This window comes from Haliaeetus albicilla, chromosome 4 (genome assembly GCF_947461875.1).
Source record: "Haliaeetus albicilla chromosome 4, bHalAlb1.1, whole genome shotgun sequence".
NCBI classification, from domain to species: domain Eukaryota; kingdom Metazoa; phylum Chordata; class Aves; order Accipitriformes; family Accipitridae; genus Haliaeetus; species Haliaeetus albicilla.
The window spans coordinates 23,919,322-23,942,763 of record NC_091486.1 but is presented as its reverse complement, the minus strand read 5'-3'; the positions used below and the strand labels follow the sequence as shown (position 1 = coordinate 23,942,763).

Below are 23,442 nucleotides of genomic sequence, written 5' to 3'. Positions count from 1 at the left end.
ATTCAAAACAAATCGCGGCGCTGATGTCGTTAGAGGTATTAGTGCCGACCTGCCTTCCCCCGCCGGCGGCGGCGGGCACTGCCGGCAGCGGGGCTGGGCCACCCCCGGCAGCGCCCGCGCCGTGTTCGGGCTCCTTCGGGCAGCCACGGTCCTCGAAGCAACCGGCTCCTGGCTGTGCAAAGCTGACAAGACCGAGCCCCTCTGCTCCCGGTCTTTTTTTTTTTTTTCTTTCATTAGTGGCTCTGTCGGTTTTAATTGCCCATTTCCTAACGCCTCTTTTACTTCCTCCCCTCTCCTTTTTTTTTTTTTTCCTCCCCTTTTTGTTTTGCTCGCGACGCGCAAAGTTCATTTTCACAAAATCGCCGCGGCTGGGCGCGGGAAGGGGCGGTAGCGGTGTGTCCCCACACGGACTCCTCCGGCAGCCGGCTCTGCTGCCCCCCCGGCCATGTAAGTGACCGCCCGAGGCGGGTCTGCGCGCTTCTCCCAGGAGGGGACGGGGCGCCCCGGCAGCTCCGGCACCTTCGCCGGCCTCCAGCCCGGCGGCTGCGGGGAGGGGAGGCTGCTCCGTGCTCGCCGGGTCTCCTCCGGTCGGCCGGGCGCAGGCAGTCCCGGGGCGAAGCGCAGTCCCGCCGGCGCCGCCAAAACCCCGCGGACCGGACGGCGCGGCTCTGCTCGCAGCCCCGTCCTCCGGAGCAGGGCCACCGCCGCCCCTCCGCGCAACGCCGGCCCCGGGCAGCGCGGCTTCGGCGGGCGCGAAGGGGCCGCGGGACGCCCCGACCCCGCGGGGGCGATCGCCCCGTCGGGGCTCTCACCGCGCTTGCCCGGCAAGTCCCCCCTGCGTGAGGGGCTTGTGCGAGGCGCTGGCTGTCCCCGCGCAGCCGACGCACCTCTTGAGTCTCCTTCGCAATTAGGATCACGAACGTGCGCCGTCAGTGCCAGCGCCTGGCCGCCACCGCTCCGCAGCGGCCGGTAAAACCCGCAGTCCCATCAGAGTTACCGGGGCGACCTCGGAGCAAACGGCGACTACCAGGAGCCGCCAGCAGTCCCCTTACACCGGGCTGCGGGGCAGGGGGCGGGGGGGTGTCCCTGTTCCCGGCTGCCCCGTGCCCGCCTCACCCCACGCCCCGGTAAGCGCGGGACGGCGGCAGAGGCGGCACGGCCGAGGGGCAGGGGACGGACGGGGAGAAGCTTAGCACCTGCGGTGCCAGCCGGGGGCTCCCGGCGCGGCCACCGCCCCCGGGAGGCCCCCCTGGTCTGTCCCCGGGACGCGCGGGACCCCCAGCCCCCCTCGGAGGGGGCAGCGCGGCCGGGCGGCGGGGTGTCGGGGAACAAAATGAATTCCCCCCCTCCCTCCCCGGGCAGTGCTGGGTGCCCCTCGCCTCCCGCGTCCGCAGCGCGCTGCTTAACCTCTGTGTATTGGTGAACTTGTTGGCTGCATCGTTTGTTTTTACAGGTTTTAAGGCCTTCCAAGCTCCTCTCGGGGAGGACGGAGCTGAGCGGCTGCCCCGCGGCGTTAGCCGTGTTCTGGGGGGGTCCTGCTTTTTGAAAAGATGCTGTTAGAAACTATTGGAGCTGACAGCTCGCTGTACTCGAGTGAAAACAAACAGCAGAGTAAAGCTGTAAGAAAGCGGCTTACTTCTGCCCTGAACCACTGAGGGAGCCGGTGTTGAGCAGCCCCCCTCGCCTGCATGTGCAACCGGCCAGCCCTCAGCATGGCACCGCATCTGCCTACGATTAAAGGCAAGTTATTTGTACCAAAACTGCACCCGCTGCTGCCGTGGGTCTGGGGCACTTCTAGATGTCACTTGCTTATCTCCAAGGCTACCCTGCATTTCACAGGACCAGATCCTGCTCTGGTAGCCTCTAAGTACCAAGGCCAGACCCATCCAGCCCGACGGGGCGGTCAGCAACCGGCTAATTGCAAATCAAACCCTCCACCCCTGGCAGGCCCGGGGCAGGACCTCAGTGAGCACGGGGACGAGCGGGACCTGCAGCTCATGAGGACCATCAGCTCCAAACTCCGGGCAGGAGCCGGGGCTCATCCTCCAGGCCACAGGCTCCTCCGTTTTTGTTAAATGCTTGAACTGTGGAGTGCCTCTCCCTTAACTAACGTGGGCACCGCAGAGCCGTGATTACCCCAAACCGGCTAATTCTTCAAGCAGGGCAATTATTGATCTCCAGAGAGGCATGCTTCGCATCTAATTTTTAATCATTTTTTGTGCTGTGCAAAGAGAAATTAGCCGAGGCAGGAAGGGGGGGACTGCTGCTGAGAAGGCTGCGGGGGAAGAGGCTGCTGCCTCTCTGCCTGCCACCCTTGGGAAACTTTTTTCCATCCTAGCAGAAGTTACAGCCTGGGAAACAGCACTGTGCTAATCGCAGTGAAGACAAATTGACTCCATAGCTCAGCTATAAAGGGAAAATACTATACTCCTCTGTCCTCTCAGCTGCACAGAGACAGTGTCATCTGATATGTGTTTGTCCCACATAGGATTTGGAAGAGAGGGGACCTGCTCTCTGCCCCTCACCCCAAATAACCCAAACCCTTTGCACTTGCAGGCTGTGTGTGGCTGCTTCCAGTGTCACAAACAAGCCAAGGGACTTTTATTAAATACCCACCAGGTAACACACAGAAAGGACTATGTCCTCAAGCTGCTTTTTCTGTCTCCTGCAGCAATTTAGGCAGCACCCATTCCCCACAGAAATTACAGAAACCTCCTCTCTGTCCTGAATGAATCTGGAAATCCCAGAAGTACAGCAAGTGCCTCCACTCCTTGCTCCATCTTTAGGCTTCTTCCACCAGTTTAGAGAGGATTTCTGCTCCCTCTGAGGTAATCACAACGGTATGTTCAAACTGCGCTGATCTGAAATGCACATTTAGCAGTTATTAGGGGGCAAACATGGCCACCACGCCCGTTAAACTCACCCGTTCTTTTTTTCAGCTGTCAGTGATCAGTTCCACAGCTTAGGAAAGATCAAAAAAATAATATCAGGCACCTTTTATTGTCTACAGAAATTGCAGTCCATTTATCCTTCAGAATCTTAAATTCGGGGGATCCTTCCATTATTATTGGCTCTGCAGCAAGAAAAACAAAATGTATTCTAAAGTTAGTTGCATTCCTGTGTGGACTGTGAAGCAAGCAAGAAAGGGGGGGTGTCCCAGCAGGTAGCTCCCCTTCCTCACAGGTCCTGTCCTCCCTGGGGCGGCACTCTCTTGCAACACTAAAATGTGAACTAAAGAGGAAGACGAAATATCAAGGTAGGAAGTTGCCCATTCCTCTTTTGTAAAAGCGTGGAATTTTAATCAAGCTTTAATTAAGACCTCGTGGATAATAATAACCAAAGCACCAACCACACTTCTAAACAGCAGATAGTTTTAAATATTTGAATTTTTTTAGACAGGCTTAAAATGTTCATTAAATCAGCAAAACAACAATTTTCTTATTTCCCTCTAATTGCCGCGCCATTTAGCCACACAGTGAGAAAGAGGGCTTTTCCCCCATCAGCTCTCCATGATTGGTATTTAGCACGTTCAGTCTGCGGGGCCAGGCTCTGACTGGTTCCCGGCGCTGCAGTCCCCAAACCCAAACAGCAGCTCTGGCAGGCAGCAAATGACATAAGAGCCACCAGGCTGCTTGCTGGTGAACCACGGCTTCGGGGACACAATCGCATCCTTCTCATCCTCCACAGCCCAAGTATGCCGGCAGAGTCTCCGCCTTGCCAAAAATAGGCGCCAAATATGTCATTTAAGAAGATTTATAATAAGCATTTCATTTTCTAACACTTATCATTTGGAAGCTATTTCACCCAATTGGTTCCTTAATGCATTCTTTAAAAATGAAATTTTAATCGGCTTCCTAAGGGGTCAGTGTCGCCGACGTCCCCCTACCTGCGTGGATATTTCTATATCCCAATAAAGAAACGGTACGGATCTGGGCTGCCCCGTGTGTGCTTTTTTAAAGAAAAAAAAAAAAAAAGAACAAACCATAGCAGAGGGTTACTAACCTATTGTGAACGCCATTCCCTCTTCCATTAACAAATCACTGTCATTGGCTACAAAAGAAAATAAAAACGTGTTTATGGCTGTTGGGGCTTTTCTTTCTTTCTTTCTTTTTTCTTTTTAAGTAGACGCAACCAGCACTTGGTTTAAACCCTTTTTTGGCTCGCAGGTACCGTGCACGCCGGTCCCCGCTACGAACCGGAGCACCCGCCGAAAGCCATCCCATCCCGGCCGCAGCGGGACCGCCCCGACGGCGGCTCCTTCCAGCCCGGGTCCGGGGGCTTTAACGTTTCGGCGGTGATTTTTCTTTGCCCCGTGACGAACTTTGCCGGCGTGCCTCGGGCGCGGGCGGGATGCGGGGGCGCGGGCGGGATGCGGGGGCGCGGGGACGCGGGACAGGGCGGCTGCCGCCCGGAGCGGGGCGGGGGAGGCGGTCCGCGGGGCCCAGCTGCCCCGACGACTCCGTTAAACGAGCGATTTGCCCTCAAAAATACCCGCGCGACTTTCAGAAAACGAGGCTGGGGCTGCCCGCCAGCTTCCCAGCGCGGAAAGCCCCTCCTCTCACCCCCCGGCACCCCCGCCGGGACCGGCAGCGTGGGAGAGTGTGGGGGACTTTGCTCGTTTTACCGCCCCCCCCCCCCCCCGCCGCAGTCGTTCGGTCGCCGGAGCGAGCGCGGGGGGGGGAGCGGGTCCGGCCGGCGGGGGCCGCTTACCGTGGTGCCACACCTCGGGGTGCCCGTGGAAGTACGACCCGATGCCGTGGCCGACAAAGAAGGGGCAGACCTGGAAGCCGCCCTGCTGTGCCACAGAGCTGCGGGGTAAAGAGGACACCGTGAGGGAGCATGCCCCAACAACCACCACCTCCGCTAGCCGGCCCTGGCCCCTGCCACCGCACTGGTACCGGCAGCAGCATCGCCTGGCTCCTGCAAGCTCTCACCCCCGCCCTAGCACCTGGTCACCACTTTGCACCCGCTCCAAAAGCCAGCAGCCATCAGAGCTAGCACCGGTGAGCCGTTCTTAGGTTTCAGAGTTAACATGCCTGCCAGCGGAGACTGCTAGCTCCTGCGCCAGCCCCGCTGCCTAAGCAAGATGGCAGTGTGTCCTCTCCCTGTCTGATGGAGAGTAACCTTTTCCACGAGCACGCTGGGAACTCATTTTAACATGGGACAGCTAAATGGCAGCCAGGTCGCGCAGCCAGCACAGCACCAAACCGCAGCCTCTGCTGAGTCCTCCCTAGGTGCAGAGCCCATGCTGAGCTGCGTACCCACTGCCTGCACCGGGTTTTCTGCAGGAGAAGAGGGTCCTGCTGCCGACAGGGAGAGTTAAGAGCCCTACTGCTTCCCTTTCGGAATACTGCAAACATTCAGTACCACAATGTATTGAAACTCAAGCAAATCTGTTCACGCTAGTTAACAACGTATTTCTAATGAACCCATCACCACATTAGCAACACCAAATCATAATGATCATGGCGTTTCAGTTCTGCCTGGGAGATCTGTCCTGTCCTTCACGGCCTGCCTCAGGGAGGAGCGTCTCTGAGAGCTGCCAGCAGGAACACGGCTGGGCACCGATCCCCACCCATGTTGGGAAAGCAAATTTCTATCCCGGTCCCTAAAAACTGGAGGACCTGGAGATATTTGGGGTGTCCTCTGGCTGCTGCACCTCCCCATGTCTGCAGGCTTCACTCTCAGGCTCTGCCCTTACTCAAGCAGTGGAGGCAGCAGTGGAGGGGGTGACTTGAGGTAGCTCAGCCAGGAGGGCTGCCCACAGTCGAAACAGAAATGTGTGGAGATTGGGGGGGGCTGGAGGTGGATTAGAAGTGACAAGGAAGCTACCCCTGTCCCTGCATATCATCCCCACACTATTTCTACAATCGAACAGGAGCAAGACAGGAAGGCACTTCGCCTGAAAAGATGTCACCTACAACATTAAAAGCTTAATTTGTTTGTTTTAAATCAAGGTAGGCACTTAAAAACTTCAGGATTGCCTGTATTTACACCCTAACAATTGCTTTCTCAGATTCTGACTACAGATGGAAAAGCGGAAAAGTTAAGAAACTCAAATAAATGTGTAAACGCTCACAGAAATTAAAGCATGTTAAATCCCACAGGGAGGTGCTTACTCAGGTGCAAAGTGGCCTCAGCTTGCTGTACACAGTAATCCCTTTGCACACCAGGCTTCACAGACCCTGCAGTGCTGGGTCCAGTGCCCGTGGGTCACCGTCCCAGAATTTAATGTCACTGCAGTTGAGGGACATGCTGCTCCACCACAGTGAAACGGCAATGAAAGATAAGAGTCAGGTCAATGGTTAATAATGCTGCAGTTTTCAGACCATAAGAGCACATTTTACCAGGATTTGTGTATTAGCTTTTACCTACCCATTGCCCTGCTACAAAGACTCATCACATTTCTTTCATTAACTCTGGAGAAGAATGGAAATTTCAAATTTAGCTGCCCCCAAAGTCCTAAGTACTGGCAAAGAGGGTTACTGATAAGGCTAGAAGTTGGGCTTCATTTGGTTGTATTCAAAGTCCGGGCTTTTACCTTATACGTCCTTCATGTGGAAAAAGATCATGAAGGTTTATGCAGTGAAAAGTCCTACTAAAAATGGAAAAGACTTTCTCCCCTGCCTTTCTATCACATCACCTACGTCTGGGTCAGAGACTTGGCCCACTGGCCATGATGATGCTGAAGGCCAAGGAAGAAGCACAGGGAACGGCGAGGAGTTAGAAAGCCACATTACTCAGAAACATACACAAAATGAAGCGGAAGATCTCCAGTGACCAAGCCCAGAGCAATGCAGATAATGATTCCCATATGGGTGAAGTGATTCTCTGAAGAGAGATGGGAGAAGCTGTCCATGCAACACCTGATAAGCTTTTCTTTCACCTTCTTCTGCAAGTCTTCTTGCAAATGCATAAAGAATCCCACTGATTATTCCGCTTTGCTGATGTCCTTACATGGCATTCCTGACCACTGAAAGAGCACAGTCATTTTTGGAGATGTTTTGTATTATTACAGGATTTTTCCCCCAGAAAAACCCGTCTTCTGTCACAAGACAGAGAGCTTTTTTTCTGTGCAGCTATTCTTCCGAGCACCATGGCTACATACTCTCCTGCGGGCAGGGGAAGCTCTCGCCCCATCAGTCAGCTGCCGCCGAGGAGAGTGGCAGCAGCAGCAGCAGCTGCGTGCCGGGCACCACGAGCACCGGGGCACACAGAAGGCAGTGTTAAGACAGTATCCCGTCCTCACGTGGTGAAAGAAGTGGTTCTCGTGCATTTCAATGGTGAATTCTGCCACTTTCTTGCCAAACAGCTTGAAAACAACTCTCTTGGCATCAGGACTTCAGTGGTTACTGTCTGTGATCAAAATAGGGGACCTTGGAGCTCACAGGGCTTTGACATCTGCACTGACAGACGCCGGTGCCCCTCCTCCTTCCCACTTAAGAATGTCTACATACAGAGCTGGGGTATTCTTTACATAAAATGTAACATGGTCAATGAACCTGAAGTGACACACCTGTGGAGAAAATAAGCTGCAGGTATGAAACTCAGCCACGTTCAATCTGGTTTTAGTATTTGCATGTGCTTCAGAAGCACCTTAGAGGGAGTTTCATTCCACAACTACTAGCTTTACTTTGGAGTATTTAAAAAATACTAGTGAGCTCTTACATCCTTGTGGAGTTACAGTAAAATGCCTAACTTTCATAAAAAAACAAAGCTACTAACCCCAGCTACAACTTGCAAAGGTAATCCTGTAAATGTACGTGTTAGCTGTAAATGCTGGCAGGGAGGACTTTGAAACAGCTCTGAGAAGAGTGAATTGAACTGTTGATCTCGGTCAGCCTCTCCAGCCTCCAGGATTCCCAGGCTGTGGAATCCGATTTAAAAATCAGGATGCCATGGAGTGGAGCATTTTTGCACAAGTTTGCCATTTGCTGCTGACAACAGCTCAACATTTTGGTCTTGCTGTCTCGTTGCCCAGCTCAGGATCTGTCAGCGGTGGCCTTTCTTTCCAGCTTTCCCTGGAAGGCAACCTTACAAGATTGCAGCCCCAGCTCCACGTGCTGCTCCTTGCAGATAGGCAGCGTAAGATCAGGCAGCTGGAGGAGTTCTGATTGCAAGTGGGAAAGCAGTGAAGGTGGGAGGCAGGAGTCGGCACGGCTGAGCTGGACTGCCTGGCATCTGCCGTGGGAAAGGAGAGCTGCGCCGCTGGGTGGATGTGCCAGTCTGCCAGTTCCCCTCAGCCGTGGGGACTTCCTTCCAGAGCAAAGGCCGGGGCAGCAGAGCCACACCACACCAACAGCATCGAGGAAAAAAAAAGGGTTCTTTGGAATAATCGTTGTTAAAAATATCCACTGACAACATTTGTCATCACACATTTTATTCTTTGAGCCATGTTGTGCGCTTGGGCAGAGGTGAATTGGGCAGGATTAAAAGCATAATCATTTAATGAGCCCAGTACTTGATTTTATGTTTTGCTGCCATGTGTTCCAGCCCAGTGGCTGTGGAGTCAAGAGTACCTGCAGTGCTGCTCCTCTTTTGCTGATGGCAAAGCCAGGCAAAGTGTCTGGCGTTGGGATGGACCGGCAGCGGCCGAGCTGGTAAAGGAACATCACTGAGGGCCATGCTGTCCACCTAAACCCATAGGCAGAGCCTCTGGTATGGTGGTATCATGCTTCTGAGAGTGAACAGACAGGAGACCTGGGTGTCAGTTCCCTCCTGAGCATCCTCTTCCCATGTTGCCAGACAACAGCGAATTCTCCGAAAGGAGGGATGAGTGCGGAGACATGCACTGCCATCCTGCCAGCAGCCCAACAGGGAAATTGCCACAAAGCAGCGACAGGCAGGATCAACTCTCTACAAAGCTCTCCCCGATACTCTGGAGCCTGCCTTGAAAGGAGCTCTGGGGTGATAAATCCTTCCCACTAAGAAGCTGAAAAGCAGGTTGAAAGAATTTCCTTAGGGGGCTGGCCCTGTGCAGGAGCACCTATGGGATAACAGGCATCCCAGCTCCACAGGAAAAACCATCCATTCAGACTTAGGATTGGAACTCCCATTTATGGGGGAGACCCCCCCTCATTTTCCTTTCTTTTTACCAAATTTTGTCACTTTTTCCTCAAGGTAGGTCTGGTCCAGTATTCCAAGCCCTCACTGAAGAAACAAAGTGAAACAAATCCCATTTTCAGCATCGATACCAAGTGCTTCTCTGGGCTCTCTGGTGGCACAAGGGAAGAATTTGGCTGATCAGACAAGATGGCACAAACTGCTTTGCTACCCAGGCTGAACAGCCTGGTGAACTGATTGTCAGCTAGGGACGCTTCTCTCGCAGTGCCACTTTCTCTCCCCAGAGATGAAACTTTATCAATGACAGTCTTGCAGAGCAGCGTGACCTGAATGGCTGAAGTTGCTAAACAAGCCAGTCTTACACTTCTGGGCAGTGAACACGCTTGGGTAACACTGAAAGAGATAACAGACCTATGATAACTGTTTTCTTACCTAGGGATCTGAATTAATTTATTTTTTTAAATTAGAAGTAATCATGTTTTTCTTAGATATATTGTAAGCAAAATGACCACTGAATGGCATATTTGCCTTTTTTTTTTTTAATTCTTGAAAACAGCATCAGCCTCAACTAGATTTGCTCATGATAAAAATATCTATTTTGAATAGTACCATATTATCTAATTTGAGAAATTACAAATTTCTACAGGGAAAATATTAAAAGTATTTTTCTCTTAAATAGTAATCCTAGACTGAGGGAATGCACAACTTCAGGGATTCCCTATAATGACAATAAATGTTGAGGTATAATTAGTAATATTTTTGAAAGCCAACAATTGTTTTTTGAAGGAAAGGTACATTTTAGTTTCAAACTGTAACACAAATTACTGTATTTTTCTTACAATAGTGCTGAACTTTTATTTGAGGTTCTCTGTTTCTGAAAGCAGACATGATGGATTGAAATAAAAGATAATTTATTGCAATGCTTACTTTCAAGTGCAGAGAGAAGCAGTGTAATTGTAATTTACAGTAGCTGTCAAGGAAAATCTATCACAGATGACATTAAAATGACTTATTTTGCCTGAGCCACTTATTGTTTAAATGTGCATAATCTGATAGAAACAGATTTTTTTTTTAAATCTGCTTTATATTGTTCTAAATTAATATCAAAACATATACTTATGAGTTAAACATTTTAAACCATTTATTAATACTTTCATCACTACTATTTTTTCCTAGGAGTTGGAAACTGGTTTGTTTAACAATATCACGTTTATGTTTTTTAGCTCTCTACACTCACAACACTTCCATGTCCCTAAACTCACTGCCCAAGAAGTAGATTTCGAACTATATTTGTTTCTGTCTGAAAGAGAAGCGTCAGAAATGGTAGAAGAAAATGGAACATAGGGCCCAATTCTGTTTCCACTGGAACTGACGAACAGTTTTGCTACCACCATCAGTAAGAACAGGTTAGCAAAGATTCAAATTTTTCTAAGCAAAGTAACTAATGAATCCACGCAATCTTTTATTTACAACTTGTAGCTGATGGGACAAGGAACTGCCATCCATGAAACACTCAGTGTCAGCTATCGAGCTTCCATAACAAAGACTATGTTAGAAAACTGAATGCAAATAATATCACAAATCATTTGCATTTGTCTGCAATATAATTATTCCCAAACCTATTGTAGAAAGGAAATATTCTGATTATTTGTGCCTAAGATACATTCTGCATATCACTTGAGCACCTTTATAGAAATACTGATGAAAGAAACCTAGACACATTTCCATTCTGATGGGCCTAAATGTTTTCAGCTTGTATGTGCTTGTTCTCAGGTATTTATGATATCCAACTCTCCCAAAACTTAAGATTGTGATGTATGTATGTATTATATATGTCTGTCTGCATGCAAATGTAGAATGACAAATAACCAGAAACACACAGCCTCACCAAACCAAGGCGATCTTTCAGCAGAGGCAGTGTTAAAGTAGTTCTAAACAAATCAGTACAGTTAAATCGTCGACACGAAAAAATCTTGAGAAATAAAGTTAATGACCTGCTATTTCATATGTAGTTTTGAACAGCTACTAAGCTTTGACTAATCTTCTTTTCAAAGGGGGCGCTGACTATATATTTACACTTTGCAAGTAAACTGACCTCCGTACCAACACAGCAAAAATCCAATGTCACATTCAATTCTGTTCTTTTTCTTCTTCTCCCCCCCCCCCCTTTTTTTTTAATACAGCTAGAATTAATGTAGTGAATCTGTAATGAAATGCATTATCCTGCATGGAGATTTATCAGATTTTCCAACTGAATGCCATGCTTTGCTAGCACTAGTTGGAGTTCACCTGCATGTTGGTGTGGCGTGTGGCTCTTTTTTGTAAAGAGTTAAGTTGAACACAAAAAAAGGGAACAAAGGTCAGCACCCAGCCGCCACTTGAATGTGAGATTTTTCTTTTTATTCCCCTTGATGTATACTAGGCTCTGTGTTATTAGTCTTAATGATGGAAAATTGTAGTGTTGATACAAATCTTTTTTTCAAAGTAGTAGGCGGGAGCTCCATTTGTTAGTAAGTTTTTTTGTGACTAAAAGCCACGGACAGTACATTTATGTAGCAGTAAAAGGCCTAGATGCTCTTTCCATAGCAGAGCTAATTATTCCTACTGTGACCTTACTGATCTACCCTGTTCCTAGTACATCTCATCTGCACGCCTGTTCCTCTGTGTAGATGGTGTCAGAGAATATGAAAAACCCTATAATGAAACCATTTTCATGATGGAGAAAGGCTACTGGAGTTGCACTTGCTACAAAGAGGCTCAATTATATGAGTAATTGTGATAATTTTCTACATTCATAGCCTTCAATGGAGAAAAAAGAATGAGAGCCACAAAGGAAAATTACTTTAACAAGAAAGTACAGAGAGTAAAAATGGAAGAAGAGACAAAAAGGGGGAAAAAAATAACCAGAAAAAAAGTTTAAAAAATAGATCTGGAGGGAGGAATAGCAAGACAGGGAGAACAACAGAAATGCTCAAAAAGCCTATGTGCAGCTGTGTTGCACAATTAAATTGAATTTTTTTTCTGCAGTTGATGAATGTGACTACTGCAAATGTGCCTCTGTAGTTAGCTATCATTTGTTGTTCCGTGACAGGAAAAGGATAATTACCTCTCAGAGAGAATCAAAGGCTGACATGCCCTTTAGACACAGCCATGAATGCAGAGCTCGATAGAATGCTTGAATAAGAATCCAGTGTTCTGTGCCCCCTTCTACTCAAGAATAAATTTTGTTAAAATGCAAGAGCACCACCAGTAAATTTGTTGAACCCTAGGTGTTCAAAAATATGAGGTGCATCTATCGACTCATCCCATTTGCAAAAATAAAACTACATTTTGAATTCACTTCTATTATATTCATGGACAGTAAGATAGTGAGATATGCATTAAATTTCTTTTCCCAGTAGGGGTCTGATTCAACATTTCCTATGAAAGAACAGAAAGACACTATCCTTTTTCTCCAGGCTAGTTAGCCTATAATTTAAAACTGTCAAAAACACAATTTTATACAAAGTCTTCAATAAAAGCTTCTCAGATATAACCCAAAGAGGTTTTACTAAAGTTTGATTCAGACTCTGTTACAATATTTTTAAAGCTATAAATACATCTAACTGATATTTTCCCGTTCTCTTTTTTCCTTAAAGTATTTGAAGATTTACAAAGAAAAAAAAGCAGCATCCTTTCAAGGTGACTAAGCCTTGCAGCTTTTAAGTAATCAGAATGTATTCAATAGCATGTTGGGACCATTAATAGTCCAGAGAAGTATTGCTTAATGAAATGTATACGATATATGTCTATTTCTTTTTTGGAAAACATTTTAAAATAATCCATAGGTACCTTCAAAAAACTAAGCCATATTTTTATTCAAAACCACCAGCAGAAGGAGAGTCATGACTACATTTATGTGAAGGATAGAAGAGATGCAAAACAGGGAAAAACCTCTGAATGTGAGCTCTTTTTTCCCTGTGACGTTAGCATGCACTGCTCTTTGTAAGATCAGAAGCTCTCGAGTTAAATATTTTTGTACTTTTTAAACAAAGAGACTTATTTATGTTGACTAATTCCTTTGTAACATTTGTTATTGCTATACAACAAAAACAATGTTTTCTAACCTTCTCACATTGTTAGACAGATGTGGTGTAGTTTCACACACAAATAAAAAATAAACAAAAACCCACCGCAAATTACATCTGTTAATTTAAATCTACCTTACAAATATCTTTGTCTCTTTCTACAGTTATCTTTGCTGACCCCAGTGTAATTCACTTAAAAAAAAAAAAAAAAAATCTCTCTTACCCAAGGAACAACATTATAGCTTGGCAGTTCACATACTGATATCAGACTGAAATGATGGTTTTGAATCATAAAACATGTCATCAGCTTTATAGCAAACCACCAATAACCTTTGTCCCACTTGCCAGCCCTCCCTTTACTTGTCAATATAAGGCTTACCTGATTGTGTTTCCAATTACAGAGAAGGGAGCCCCTGGTCTGCAAGCTGCAATTGCTTCATCTCTACATTTCCTGGCAACCTCCACTAACTTTTGACCAGATTTATCCACATTGCCCACCAAAAAGGTTTCAGAAGTGTCACCATGGTAGCCATTGTAATACACCTAAACATATGCAGAAATGTAAAGACATGTTCTTGTTTTGCATCCAGAAACAGATCATCTCCTTAATTAAATCCATTATTTTTAGGAATGAGCTATATATTGCAACAGATAGACCACGGGTAAGCTGTATTTGCGAGAATGAGACTGGAAAAGCGAAACATTGCAGAGAAAAAAAAAAAAAGCATGAAAGATTGCAAGGTGTGTAAGGGTTGCCAATTAAAAATTCAAGAAAAGCAGAAGTTGTGCACCACTGCCCAGCAGTGCACCAGACGACGACATTGCTCAGCTACAGGACATGAGGCTAACTGGGCAGTATGCGAGAAGACGGGCGGGAGCCGTGCACGGGTGAAGGGGGCCCTGGGGGCTGTGGGGTGCCCACCCACCCCGGCCACCTGCCCCCGGGGCCAGGGACCCGCTCGCACCCCACAGGGGTAGGGTGTCAAGCCCCGGTGCCGGCCGTGGGCGCTGGGAGACCCAGCAGGGGCTTGCAGGGAGAGCCGTACCTCCGCAGACAGCATCCTCCAGTGGGGTTTTGGGGGGGTGCTGTGCACAGCTGGGTGAGAGGTGTACCCTGCTACCAACACCCAGAGGGAGCCCCACGGAAAGCACGGGCCAAATCCACCGCCAGCTGTCGCACGCTTTCTTCAATCTCATTTTTAAACTACAAAGTGGTATTAACATTGGATTTTACTTCTGACTTCCAGAGATGAATTTTGAAAGAGAATAAACGTACCGTTCTGGCACCACAAAGTTTCATGTGCTGAAAATGTAGCACCCTGTTGAATTAATTACGTACTGGGTTGGTTTTGTTTTTTTGTTTTGTTTTTTTTTTTTTTGACATTTCATAGGTTTTAAACCTCTGCTCTCCAGAAATTCTCTGCTGGGCACAGGAAACCCTGGCTATGCGCTATGGAGCTCTGCAATGTGCCATTAAAATGGGGTTTGCAGTTACGGCAGGCAGGCACGTAATTGTAAGACAAAGCCAAATTTCCCTACGGAAAGACAAATTATAATGGTGCACAGTTTTGATCTTGTAAAACATTTTTTCTCTCCTGAACAGTGGGCAACTATCCTTCTAGGACTAATAACTCACCAAGCTCAAAACACTGAACTTTTGCCACTGGTGACCTATTTGTGAAAGACAGACCCACATTCTTTTTGGTCGATTCCAAACTAAAAAAAAAAAAAAAAAAAAATTGGCTACAGACAGTTTATCCCAAGGCCCGGTTTGTGTTCAGGCTGAGATGTGAAGAAAATGCAGGCAATTAGGAATGAGGGGTGTTTGAAAGAAAGGTGAGTGCCAGCAAGGGCCCAACCGTGCTGCCACCCCTCTGGCGGACAGCAGCTGCGATCCCCTGCTCTATACCTTCCTCTGCCAGTCCAGACTGCCAGTAAATCTTTTCTTTTTTTAATTTAACGCCTATCGGGCAGGTTTTAATCTAGCTAGTTGGTATTTAAATGGAACTAGTTCATTTTTAGCTCTAGCAAATACAACACACAAAACCTCACCATTAAACATCATCATCCTGGAAAAGCAAATACAGATTTAAAACAGGCAAGTTTAAAAATAATAATAATATTTACTGCAGCCCATCAACTGCAATTACATATTTTTGACGTTAATAAGCTACAACCACAGCAACTGTAACACACTAATTCCTTAAAAGTCAATGAAAGAACCAAGTTGTAAGAAACATTAACCTGGTAATGGCAGGCTGAAAATTGCACTATGCTGAGGATTCAGTGATGGATAATGCTATTGTTTCTACACTAAAATACATTTCAAATGCTACATGAGTCAAGCCAATAAAATTTGTATTTCACCTATGAAATTCTCCCATCTTAATTGCACAAATATGGATTTTTTTCTTCAAATAATTTGAAGTGTTTACACTTAATAACCAGAATATTATTTAATCATTTTATAGAACCTGTACACAATTATGAACAATTTATTGTGCAATATTTACGTTGATTTTTATTCTGTCCACCTGTGAAACATCCCAGTTTTGCTCATTAAAAATAAGCTAAAAGATCAGTTAGCAACACTGAAAAGTAATATTTTTTCCTCAGCTATTTTGGAACTGAGCAATTATCAAACACAGCACAGTTCAGTTTTAAATGATAAAAAAATCTTACAAAGATAATCATCAATTCCCATCCTTGCAGGAATCTTCACATTCACAGAAACATCAAGATTTATTTTATTTTATGATAGTAAACTGAAAACAAATAAAAATATGTCTTCAAAAAAGACCAGTAACATTTAGTCAGACATAATTTGTAAAGCAGAGTAGACAAGGTATGCACACCACATTAATATAAAAATGTTTCATTTAGTTTATCATGGAAAGTATCTGTGATATGAATCTCCACTTTTTTATAATCTAAGGCGTCATTATTATCCTGACAGATAAAACTAAAAAATAAAATGAACTTTAATGAGATACAAAGAAATCAGATGTTAAATCCTTAGCTGTTGCAAACTGATTTAGCCTCATAAAATGAGCAAAGCTACACCAGTTCACTAAAGTAAAAATGTAGGCCAAAAATATACTTTAAAAATGATAGATCGCACTGTGTAAACCTGATAGTTGGAATTCTACAGTTAGAAAGTATGGAGATGAGGAAGAATTTAGCAAGATTAAAAAAACCCAAACCAAACCCAGTTCTGGATCACATGTGAGTATACCATGGGAAAAAGGTCACCGACTCTAATTTTAATAGAAAAAAAATTTTATAAAGCTTGAAACTCATGCTCAGAGGTAGGTCTGCTAGAGATTTCTTCGCTTCTGCCTGTATGAAATTTGGGCCCATGGAAAATAGTATCAAGTTACCAAGAGTTTCTTTAATGATTAAAAAAAGCTTGTTTTTATGAGATGTTACTCCCTTGTATGTGACATATTATTGCAAAAAAACCTGGTGGGATTCAAAAGACGTCTGCATTCATATTGGAAATAAACGGCATTTTGGGAAAATAAAAACATGCACAGTAAAAAGAAAAAAAGCTTCTGCAAGAGACGAATAATTTTTTTATTTTTTTTTCAAAAATGAAACGAGAATTAGGTTTCCAGTTTCTGTACTTTCTTGCTCCTAAGAAAATCCAGCCAGTGTTTATTTAAATAGCTATAATTGACCATTCCCTGGAAATATTAAGTCACGATTATATCACACTATTTCTGTTTCTGCGCAAAAGGTTCAGGGCTTTTATACCAGAAATGGAACACAACACTACCTTCGGGGATTTTAATAAATGTAGGGAACACTGCTAGCAAAAGAGTTGCTGTCCAAATAGACTGACATACACAGGCCAATGTAGCCTCTAATGACAGAGTAAGATAATGACAGGCCCCACTCAAAATCAGCAGGAAGAGGAAGATCAATCTTGGCAGAGTGAAGGAAAAATGCTGGCTTTCTTCATGTTAGCTCATCTCATACATATCTATCTTCAGCTGCTGCCCAGTACTGTGGTGCTCTGCATTAACTACACAGTGGATCAATAACAATTACACCTTCTCAAAAACATGACACATAGCAGGATTGGGTTGACATTTCACTTAGGCCAACATTGATCTCAGTGCATCTGATTCCAGTCCTAAATTCAAGTCAGGCCTGGGTCTAGCTGGAATAAACACACAGTTAAAAACAAAAAAGGAAACCAGCTGCTTGTGCCTTGGCTCAGAAGTAAACAGCACATCCATCTGTGCATCCCCCATCTCCAATCCACTGTTCTTCCTGTTGCTACTAGTGATTCTAAAGTTGATCAAAGACTATTTTTATATGAATTACTCACCGTGACATCAATGTTGATAATATCTCCATCCTGAAGAGGTCGACTGAAACATAAACAGAGAAAAAAAAATGGTGACAGACAGTTCCCAACAAAGGGAATATAAGAATAAACACCTAATGACACATACATAAAAAATCAGGGGGTAGATATTTTGTGATGGAGGAAGGCAGAGGCAAACAGAATAATCATTTTTAATGTTCAGCTCTCACTACTTAGAGAACAAGTGTAGCTGAATATAAAATAATGAGAAACAACTACCAGAAAAACATATCAACATCTGAAAAATCTACCATTATATTTATTCTTTTTCTCTCACTAGGGTTCATATTTTACTTTGTGAGTAGCTGAATGTATTGCAAATTTAAAAAAAAAAAACACATAAATTCAAATATATTTATTCCTTACCCTATATTTTGCTGGAGGAAAAAAAAAATCAGACTGTATTGGTGTTTTTTTTCCACACACTAAACTCTAAAGGCATTATGCTATTTTTTTAAGTGTCTGCACAAACAGGATTTTTTTTTTCAATTTCACATACACTTCTATAACATCTATCAGCATTGTGTGGTAACACAATATGCATCTGCAATACGTTTACATATGACATTTAGTTAAGCTGAAGTATGTTCAATATTAAACACAATTTATTAATTTCAGTTTAACATTTTCATTCCCGGTGGTAAAATGTATATTATTGGGGAAATACCTGTCAGGAATACCATGACATACCACGTTGTTTACAGAAGTACAAACAGATTTTGGAAAACCTCCATAGCCCAGAGGTGACGGATAGGCATTCTGTCTGATTATTTCATGATGAACAATGGAATCTATTTCTTCAGTTGTCATGCCAACCTAAAATATCAAACATAACATCCTGTTAAAAAAGCAAAGATAGTTTCTCATATTTACTGAATGTGATTGCAGCCAACCGTTTCAATGAAATCTTGGATGTTTCAAATACGCTGCTTTGATACAAAACACTGAACTGTCTGATATACTTTATTGATATATTGGACTTTTCTTTTTTTAAAGAGAAAAAGGTTTTAAATAAAGCATGCAGTAGAAATGAGCACTCAAAGGTTCCTAGAAAACCTAAAATACTGTTTACTTCCTTTCCCTTCTTTTTTCCACATTTGCTTTCTCAAAGACACCAATTTTCCATGGCATCTTGTTTCAGTAGCTGCTATAGAAATGTCTGGTTTCAATGCTTTCAGTCCTTTAAAACACGACATTACTTTCCCTTCTTATTTGTAAAAGAAAGGATCTTAATTCTGGTAACTTCCCTGTACATTTATCATAATACACTTGTGCATTTTATGAAATTGTTTTCCAAGTATTCTTTAATTTTATAAAAGATTTAAATATTTTGCTTCATATCTTGAGGATATTTTACCTGAAGTTGCCATAGCCTGGATGATCACAGTGAATCTACAAGCGCTTATCCATCATTTTTAGAAATCTTCATTTTTATGCTTGACGTTTTCTAGATTCATCCTTTTCTCACAATTTTACATATTAAAAAAACCCTCTCATAAATCATTCAGTCATTTTCTGAGTATCCATGGAGTGGAAAATGCACATGCTTAAAATAACATTCTCCTCGCTTTTCTTTTGGATCGACTCTGTCTCTGGAATGGTTAGAGCTGAAATCTGAAATTTGGTAGGGAAACCTCCCTCATTGAGAAGAAGTGCCTTTGAGGGTTCCTCTGCAAATTGATTTTGATTTGAATGAGTTTTGAGCCTTTGAAAATCATACTTTGTACACATACACTACAGTGGCTGTGATTTTGGAGGATTTTTTAGTAATACATGGAATATAGGTAGGCTGTGGCGCAGGAGGCATACTTATCTATATATTGAAATACTGCGTGATCACGCACAGTGAATACAGGGGAGTGCACTTGCGTACTGTGCTGAGGGTAAAACCAGGTCTATTTGCTCAGCTTGCATCTTGTTCAGCATGAAAACCTGGTTGGGCAGATGAGGAGCGATGAACCCACTCAAGACCAGGGTTTGGGGTTACTACACAACCCCCCTGCTTTGCAGTAGCCATTGCAGCCTCTGTGCTGGGACGGCAGCCGCAGCCCTGGCGCACTGGCTGCATGCATTGGGTACTGCAGCCATCAGTTCTGGATAAATACAGGTTTGTGGCTCCTGCCTTCGCTCACCCATCTTCAGCCTGTAGACAAACTGAACCGCTATGTACCAGATTGGGTGCTGTCTGCCGCTGCTCTGCTCAAGGAATTTGATGTCGCTTTTGGACACTCAGCAGACAGATCTGTGCTCTCTGCATGGCAGGCTTACACACTGCGAAAAGTTCTGCTTTTGACAGTATCTGCTTTACTTTTAAAGGAGCTTTTGCTAGCTGGTTAAGGTTGGGGAGGCACCTACTGCATACCTCATCCCTTATTTGGGACAGGACAACCTGATGGTATCCAACAAAATACTTCCATGTTATAGAATTTACTGCTTTATTCCCAAATCTTCAACTCAAACCCAGGAAATGCTATCGTGTATAATACCATACTGTATTTTTAAGTCCTACAGGCAGTAAATGGTAATATCAAAACCACGCTCAGCCCAAACTTTGTCTCTCTGCATCCATGCATTATAACGCACCTTTGTTATATTGGGGGATGTTACTGCCATTAGCTAAAGCACAGGTGAGAGCTGGTTTGGAGGGTTGTGTGCAAGGTGGGTTCAGCAAGACAGCAGGAACAGGTGGAGGGATGGGTCTCTTCAGATAAAATGGGAATGCAGAGTTTACCTTAGGAAAATAGCCTAAATGAGCTCAGTTAGTTTAGTCTGGTGCACTGAAAGCTGTAATAGCTCTGTTACTGTGTGAAGAGGACAGACTCAAGGAAAGGCAGGAAGCTCTTTAAAGAGTGGCGTTGGCACAAAAACAAATGGGTATAAACTGGCCACGTGCAGTGTCAGGCTGGAAAGCAGAAGACGCTCACTGTCGATGACGGAGGGCTTTGGAGCATCCTCCCAGTCAGGGGAGTCTTGGCCAAACACTTACTGGTGTAAAATGGAGCTCATCACCTGTCTGCGGCTGACCTGGGCAGCGGTCTCGGCACTGCAACTCCAAATGCCACCTCCCTCCCAGTCCACAGCTCATGGTCATGTAATTCTTACCTTATACACCTTCTTGCTCCAAAACGTTCATTACCTGTATGTAGTATTTTGCTGTTATGTATGATTTGGCACATACTATGAACTACACCGTGGTAGTAGTTCTATCATACTATCAGCTACACCGTGCTGCATACATATGTATTTTACACATGATAACAACCAAAGAGTATTAGTGAAAAACTGCTCTCATTCAAAACCCACATTGCACCCTGATCCTTCAGAAACATATATATGCCCTTAACTTCACATGAGTAAGTTTTACTGTACTGGGAAATAATTGCACATAAAGAAGTTAAACGTGCACGAGCCTATGTAAGATCAAAGCTTCAGGCAGTTTTGTTATTGGCCACCCCAGCTCCAGAATTAAACCTCTGGGAAAGTGTGATGACAGCTGAAAGAAAAATGCACAGTAAACTGATAATTTTTTCCCCTTTTAAGTCAATGGCATTGACCTACAGTCCCCATCTATCTCTGCATCTCATAGCTACTCAACCCATTTTACCCTATCCAGTATGCTATTACATGAAATACCACGGCAAGGCTAAAAAAGCACTCTTTCATCTGCAAAACCTGGTAGTAAGCTCCTCCTAGGACATTTTAACTTGGGAGGTATCCCAAAAAGCATAATGTAGAAACATTTCTGGAAACCATGAAGCTTTATTATCAATGCACTCCGGAAAATTGTGTGGAATTTGGCAGCTAGTTTTTTCAATGGCAGCTCTACGAGTTGCGCTGGACCCCGCAGGACAGCGAGGGGCTGAAGGATGGATGGGAACTGAGGAGGCAGCCCAGCCCTTTGGACTTGCACACACGCAGAGCCAGAAAGCACAACATACAAGGAAGATGGGCCATGAAATGAAAGGAAAAAATGTAGTGTGGGCCTTCTGAGAAACTCAGGTGATTTGGCACAATCTGAACAGAGGAAGATTACAGACAGAGAGATATTGCATCACAGCCAGCAACTCACTTTAAGTACTACATAGGTCCAAAATACAGGAATAATTAAACAGGCCTATCATGGACTGAATCAAAAGTTAATAAATCCTTCTTTTTTCAGGATCTAACTTAAAGTTAGATGCACATTAAGGGAAAGTTAAAAAAAAAGTAGAAAAAAACCCCAAATAAGTGAAAGAATAAAAGACATCCAAGCTGTTATGGGACTTGGGTAATTGTTACCTTTAAGCCCTTTCCAGCCAGAAGCAGGACATGACGGGCCAACTGACAAGCTTGACGAAGCCCTTGAATCTGATCTTCATTCTTAATTTCTATGTCGTCTCCCCAGTCTGGTACAATGCCTGTCGTCACATAGTCTGGCTTCTTTATGTGCTTGGAGAAAAAGGATTGAAAATGAAGATCAGAAAACTGAGCATGACAATGGGATCATTTTCTCAGATACTGCCTCCTGCTTCATGGCAGCTTGCCCTTTCTGTCGTAGTATCGACCTTCGTAAGCCATCAGGGCAAACCCTCAAGGCTGCCTCAGTATTTCTTCCACTGCCCTTTTGAACTTAACATTGCCTGTTACTACTGACTTACACAGTCTGTTAGCCTTCCAGTGCTGAAACCCCAGATACTGCAGCTGACTTCCAGCAGACAGTCGCAAGTTTTGAAACTGTGAGAAAGAGACTTAAAACCTCTTCATTTTCTTTTGCAAAGAGGCATGCTTTCTACAAAAGGCATCTAAACACTGGAACTAATGGGACAAACATAGAGAATTAGGCTCAAAAATAAAACTGATCAAATCCTTAGCTTCTTGTTCAGAGAAAACTCCTATTAACTTCCATGAGATTGGATTTGACTAAGAACCTTAAGATTTAACTTATTTTAATTTAGAGGTTTTTACTTATTAATCTAGTTCATATGCTGTGCCCGAATTTGTCCATCTACAACATTAACCATGGGTATCCCAATCTGCTGTGTCAAGGAAAGTGTAATACACTTAATTTTTCAGCCCTCGTGTAGAGGTGAAATTTCATTTCTGATTTTATTTAAATCCACAACAATTTAATGACACCCGTATAAACACAACAAACTAATAATAATGGTAACGTCTTGCACAGAGATGGAAATGTACTTTCTCTCAGAGGGTCCTGGGCTGTTTCACTGGCTGGGGAAGAGTCCCTTCACCACGCTGGCCACAGGGTGAGTTTTGCACTGACTTCACAAAATACAGAATCAAGCTGGCAGGCAGAAAACAAAGTGGGCACTTGGGCTGTACACAACCAGACCATACAACAGCAGGGTGTAGGAGTAGAGAAGAGTGGGGCAACCAATTAGCTCTCGCAGGACTTTAAATAGGAAGACTATTGTTACTCCTACGGGTATTTAATTTCTACTCCGATAAAAAGTGAAACTATCTTTAGTGGGTTTATGTCAATGGAATTTCAGATTTACATTTCGTTCAGATTAACGGCGTATTGAACCTAACAACATCCTATTGTAGTAGTTTGGGACTTAATTTAGACTGCCCCGCCATTTGCTGGATTACCAACTCCATACACAGCAGCACCCCTGCTTTCCCCTTGGAGGGCACTTTAGTTAACTGCTGAGACCTGACCCTGCTGACCTGATCTGTTAAGGGACAAGCCCAAAGCAGCACACATACAAATGTCTATGTATACAGTTTCACACCAACATCTTGAAAAACCTGTTATTTCAATGTTATTTCTGGCATACTCTGTATAAATTAATAACTTCGCCCTCAAGTTTTCAGAGTAGAAGAATTGGACTGATTTTTAGACAGTCTGAGAACTCTGACCTGTGAAGACAACTTTTCAGTATGAGAATATATTTCTCCCTCTTTATGCTAAAAGAAGTATCTAAATACAGAAAAAAA

General features: G+C 44.3%; 1 protein-coding gene and 1 long non-coding RNA gene across 3 annotated transcripts in view; one reads left to right on the top strand and one right to left on the bottom strand.

The window, feature by feature from the left end:
• Window positions 1-2,191: 2,191 nt before the first annotated feature.
• The window catches only part of METAP1D (methionyl aminopeptidase type 1D, mitochondrial), a 48,930-nt gene continuing 27,679 nt past the window's right edge, over window positions 2,192-23,442 (bottom strand). For both annotated transcript variants that reach the window (XM_069781401.1, XM_069781400.1), the window contains exons 3-10: window positions 21,784-21,933; window positions 18,173-18,321; window positions 17,467-17,509; window positions 13,510-13,673; window positions 4,711-4,808; window positions 4,003-4,050; window positions 2,995-3,073; window positions 2,192-2,861 (exon numbers count right to left, since the gene is read on the bottom strand). In XM_069781401.1, the coding sequence (XP_069637502.1) occupies window positions 2,783-2,861; window positions 2,995-3,073; window positions 4,003-4,050; window positions 4,711-4,808; window positions 13,510-13,673; window positions 17,467-17,509; window positions 18,173-18,321; window positions 21,784-21,933 (810 nt within the window). In that variant the 3' untranslated portion in view covers window positions 2,192-2,782. The remainder of the gene's footprint in view (window positions 2,862-2,994; window positions 3,074-4,002; window positions 4,051-4,710; window positions 4,809-13,509; window positions 13,674-17,466; window positions 17,510-18,172; window positions 18,322-21,783; window positions 21,934-23,442) is intronic.
• LOC138685092 (uncharacterized) lies at window positions 2,702-15,017 on the top strand. The gene is made up of 3 exons (XR_011324321.1): window positions 2,702-2,828; window positions 10,287-10,469; window positions 13,759-15,017. It is a non-coding gene; the product is annotated as an uncharacterized lncRNA (long non-coding RNA).